The 5,658-nt window shown below is 38.7% G+C and overlaps 1 protein-coding gene across 1 annotated transcript; it reads left to right on the forward strand.

Moving 5' to 3' along the window:
* Positions 1–4,073: 4,073 nt before the first annotated feature.
* LOC103235920 (small ribosomal subunit protein bS16m) lies at positions 4,074–4,740 on the forward strand. Its single transcript, XM_007999151.3, has one exon. It carries the CDS (start codon positions 4,216–4,218, stop codon positions 4,627–4,629), a length of 414 nt encoding a protein of 137 aa, XP_007997342.1. The 5' UTR covers positions 4,074–4,215; the 3' UTR covers positions 4,630–4,740.
* The last annotated feature ends 918 nt before the right edge of the window (positions 4,741–5,658 follow it).

Consider the following 5,658-nt stretch of genomic DNA (forward strand, 5'->3'; position numbering starts at 1 on the left):
TTGAGTATGAGAATATAATGTTTACTGAATACAATGCTAGAATTTTCCTTTTCTTTAAATGTCATTTTTCATTATAATCTTTAAGATGCTTATGTTCAAGATAATTGGTCTGCCACTATGGATTGGATGCTTAAATCCTTTTCAGAATAAAAATGCAAGCAGATTGTGAACTTTACCCTAACATACAAATTCCCAACTAAGATGCTGTTTCCAGCTTGAAGTATATGAAACATTTTATTATTGGGTGATCAGAAAATCTGGACTTTTCAAGTTTTCAGCCAGGGGCTAGAGAAGTACACCTCCTCTGAAAAAAGTTTAGAGGAATGGTGGGAGACAAAATAAATTGCATTTAAATTCCATCCTAAAAGTTGTGCTTGTTCAACCCACCAGTTCCACAAGTTGGGAAAACGTTACATACTGCAGCCCCCTTTTAGGGGACTCATAAAATACTTGAAAAACACATCAGGAAAGTTGCAGGCTAAATTTCTTCAATCCTGTATATCCCAAACTTATTCGAGCATGGATCCCTTTCTGTTCCTGTGTCCTGGAATCGGATAGCTCTTGTGCAAGTCATTTTGCCCAGTTTAGCCTGAATTTCCCCATCTTTAAAATAGAAATAATACTAGCACCTACCTCATATTTCATTTGAAAGGATAAAATGGTTTAATGAATGTATTTAGCACATAAAAAGTATTCTATAAATGCTAGGGAAGGAAAAATCATCTGCAGAAAGTCAGTGCCTAATTTTTTATCTTTTCAACTCTATCGCTTTTTTTGAAAAAAAAAAAAAAAAAATTAAAGCTATGGCCGGGCACGGTGGCTCATGCCAGTAATCCCAGCACTTTGGGAGGCTGAGGTGGGCAGATCACGAGGTCAGGAGATCAAGACCATCCTGGCTAATGCGGCGAAACCCCGTCTCTATTAAAAATACAAAAAAATTAGCCAGGCGTGGTGGCACGTGCCTGTAGTCCCAGCTACTCAGAAGGCTGAGGCAGGAGAATCATTTGAACCCGGGAGGCGGAGATCACAGTGAGCTGAGATCATGCCACTGCACTCCAGCCTGGGTGACAGAGCAAGACTCCACCTCAAAAAAAAAAAAAAGAAAAGAAAAGAAAAGAAAAGAAAAGAAAAGAAAATTAAAGCTGCATTAATTGATCAAATATGGTTTCCAAGTCAATGAAAATTATCTATGTCACTCTCTCAATGATGCAACGTTCACCTTTGATAGCTAACCAAAGATGAGTCTAGTGGCCTCCTACTCTCCTCTGACTACCATAGTTTCCCCATTGAAACTCCACTCATACCTCCCTCAGTCAAAAGGATACCTTTCTTGTCTGCATCAGAATCTTCCTTCTTCCTTTGTCTCATTTATCTCTGAATCCATAGCACCTAAGTTCTATCCCATATCAGGTGCCTAATGAATGTTTAAGGAAAGCAGAAAGGAAAAAGAAAACGAAAAGATGGAAGAGGAAGAGAATTAAAATGTTTCATTTCAAGACATGACCGATTACATAGCATTCTCTAACTTATATTGACAGGTTAGAAGAGTTGGACTAACTTCTATAAACAAATCTCTTGTTTCATCTCTCTTCTTCAAATATGCTAAAATTTTTATACTTTATTTCTGTTCTTTAGTGAGTGACCTAAAATACAAAATGTATAGCTATCTTAATATAAGAAGATATAATTTATTCCTCTTCTCAATTATTATACAGACTTCACATACTTTAATTCAGGCCATACTTTCTTGTCTTGAAAACTACTGTTTTCTGGTATTTTAACTTACCTGGATCTTTTTTTAGCTCTGTCAAAAGACAAAATTACAACAAAAATCTAACTGGCTTTTATTTTCACTTCTAGAATCAGCAACACCTTATTCTGTAAAGCAGAATGAGTGCTGCATTGAGCTCAACAGAGGAGGCTGACTTTATAGGCAGAAAAGGGGCTGAAGAAAGCAGAAACAGAACAAAAAGCAGATTGGTTGTTTTTTTGTTTTTGTTTTTTGTTTTTTGTTTTTGAGACAAGGTCTTTTTGCTCTGTTGCCCAGGCTGGAGCAGCGCAGTTGTACAGTCATGGCTCACTGCAGCCTCAACCTCCCAGGCTAAAATGATTCTCCCCTCTAAGCCTCTCCAGTGGCTGGGACCACAGATGTATGCCACTATGCCTGACTAATTTTTGTATTCTTTTGTTTTTGTATTTTTTGTGGAGACAAGGTTTCACCATGTTGCCCAGGCTGGTTTTGAAACCCTGTGCTCAAACAATCCACCCACTTTGGCCTCCCAAACTGCTGGGATTGCAGGCATGAGCCATCATACCTGTCCCTCAAAGTTACTTTCTTTATATAGGGTTAAAACAAGGGAACTTTCCTGTTATGCTGACTCAGGTTGACTGGAATATTCTGTTTTGGGAAAACTAAGATAGATAGATAGATAGATAGATAGATAGATACATACATACATACATACATACATACATAGACAGACAGGCAACTTTTCTCATTTTTTCACTGACAATTATGACTTGTCCCTCTGCCTTGAGAAAAGTGCTATGTTTTTTCAAAAATAGAAATGGTATATTTATCAGAGTCCTTCCACAACGTAAGGCTAAGGAATTACATTCTTATTAACATTTCACAATTTCTTTTTTTAACACAAATTCTCTTCACCCACAAGACATATTCACAGTAAGCAGAATGTAGCCCAATACTTGAATTTATGTACTAAATGATAAGGAAATAGCTGTACATCATCGTTATCTCTGAATAGACTGAGGATCCTTTTTCATCTTTCAAGATGCAAATTTCATCATCCCATTGGATTTATTCTCTGCATAAAACGTTAGCATTTACCAAGGTTCTTGTGGGTTTTTGTTTTTGTTTTTGTTTTTAGCATAGGAGGACTTCTGAAGAATCACTATATGTGAATAATAGTATTATCATTGAACAAGGATTTTAAAAACCACATTACTCATTTTTGGTATATTTTCAATATTTTTCTTTCTTTCTCTCTTTCATTTTTGGAAGATTATCTGGGTCTGCCACTTGCTTCCTCAGCACAATTGAACACATAATTACTATGTAAATTTAGGTTTCCACATGCTTCCAGGGGAACATAGACCATTTGGTATTGGAGATTTCGAAGCCTTAATCATTTGGAATATGGTACATTTGACTTAATCTGTAAAATGAAGATAATTCTTATCTGCCTCGCAGGATTTTATATAAGGATTAATTACTTAATTTTGGTTAAGCAATTTGAACATGAGAAACATTATATAAATGAAGGCAAGTCCTAATATTATTTTAAAAAGAAATTACTGAGCAGAGAAGTAATTTTCTTTTTATTATTCTGTTTATTATTCTGTTATCATATTTATTATTAGATCATTATCTAATAATTTTTTAGATTACAAAATATAAAACAGGCAGGGCACAATGGCTCATGCCTGTAATCCCAACATTTGGGAGGCCAAGGTAGGAGCAACATAAAGAAACCCCCATCTCTACAAAAAATAAAAAAATTAGCTAGGCATGGTGGCACATACCTGTAGTCCCAGCTACCGGGAAGGCTGAGGCAGGAGGATCCCTCGAGCACAGGGGCTTCTGACTGCAGTGAGCTATAATTATGCCACTGCACTCCATCCAGCCTGGGTGACAGAACTAGATCCTAGCTCTGTTTAAAAAAAAAAAGGTAAAACACAAAACTTTTTTTTTAATACCTGATACTCACATTATGTGTTTTCCCTTCTTCCCAAAAATATCATTGAGTATATCATTACCATTAAAATCTGTGATTCCCTAATATTGTAATATTAACTTATTTCATAAAATATTGTGATATGGCTCAGACCATCGAAGTTATTTTTGGTTGGAAGAGTATTGATAAGAAATGGCAAGTCTCTTTTAAGAATTATTTGCTTTAAGTTGAAAAGTCCGGTATATATAGATATACCTTTAAAATCAAGTCCCATGACCAATGATGAAGGAATGAACTCCATTTTAATCAAGGATTTAAAGATGCCCTACTATGTACCCATGTAGATTCCTGGTCATATGAAAGAATACTCAACCGTTTCCGGAGTCAAGGTTTTCGGGCTTTGGACTGCTTGGCGGTGCGGCATGCAGTTTGTTTCTGTCTGTCTTCTGCCTTGCTAAGGCCGTAGAGCTGGTGCGTGCGGGTAGCGGGGCGCTCCGAGGAGCCGTATGCCGGCAGCGCCATGGTCCACCTCAGTGCTCTCCTCTACAAGTCCTACCATGGGGGCCACTTAACCATCCGCCTTGCCCTGGGTGGCTGCACCAACCGGCCCTTCTACCGCATTGTGGTTGCTCACAACAAGTGTCCCAGGGATGGCCGTTTCGTAGAGCAGCTGGGCTCCTATGATCCATTGCCCAACAGTCATGGAGAAAAAATCGTTGCCCTCAACCTAGACAGGATCTGTCATTGGATTGGCTGCGGGGCCCACCTCACTAAGCCTATGGAAAAGCTTCTGGGTCTTGCTGGCTTTTTCCCTCTGCATCCTATGATGATCACAAATGCTGAGAGACTGCGAAGGAAACGGGCACGTGAAGTCCTCTTAGCTTCTCAGAAAACAGATGCAGAAGCTACAGATACAGAGGCTACAGAAACATAAGTGAGCTGACTTTAATGAGCATAGCAGTGGGAACAAAGTCAAGGTTCTCTTGAAACACTGCAGAGATCTTAATTTTGTTAGATTTGGAGTTCAATAAATGGAGTATCCTGAGTTGCCCTTTCTCTTCTGGCCTGACCTGCACAGGGCCCATGGAGAGATTTGTTCTTGTGTGACTTCGCACTGGATGTGGGTACTAACTAGCTTTTTTGGACTTTGTCTTGGGATAGACAGTGACTGTGGGAGGATTGGACTTTTGAGTGGGGCTCTGGGTCTCTTGGACAACTTTACAATCTACTGGCTTCCAAGACATCCTGCTTCAAAACCCCCAGCCAGACTATTCACGTCCTGTTCAAATCTTCATGTTCATCTCGCAAGTGTAAAAACAGTTACCTTTCTTACTGATTTTGTAATTGGAGATTTATATTGTCTTGCTTAATGCATATTCTTTTATTCTTTTTTTTTTTTTTTTTTTTTTTTTTTTTTTTTTTTTTTTTTGAGATGGAGTCTCGCTTTGTTGCCAGGCTGGAGTGCGGTGGTGCAATCTCAGCTTACTGTAATCTCCGCCTCCTGGGTTCAGGCGATTCTCCTCCCTCACCCTTCCGAGTTGCTGGGGAGCTACAGGTGTGTGCCACCACACCCAGCTAACTTTTTTATTTTTAGTAGAGATGTGGTTTCACCATGTTGGCCAGAATGGTCTTGATCTACTGACCTTGTGATCCGCCCACCTTGGCCTCCCAAAGTGCTGGGATTACTGGCATGAGCCAGCACTCCCGGCCTTAATGTATATTCTTAAATATACAAATGTAAATTTGTTATGAAAATTGCTTTTGGGGTTTAATAACCTATCTTTTAAGAATGAGAAACTGCTGGGCTTAAGGGAGTTCAGAATGAATCAAGATTGAACCATTCAAATGTGGCTGTGATTTCTGCATATATCATAGATGGGATCCTTCTGAGAATACTGGAATAGGGAATTAGGACACCAAGCCAATTCAGCTGTGAACCTTATTCTTGTACTTTTCTTTCTTG

The sequence above is a fragment of the Chlorocebus sabaeus genome, chromosome 7 (assembly GCF_047675955.1).
Source record: "Chlorocebus sabaeus isolate Y175 chromosome 7, mChlSab1.0.hap1, whole genome shotgun sequence".
Taxonomy (NCBI): Eukaryota; Metazoa; Chordata; class Mammalia; order Primates; family Cercopithecidae; genus Chlorocebus; species Chlorocebus sabaeus.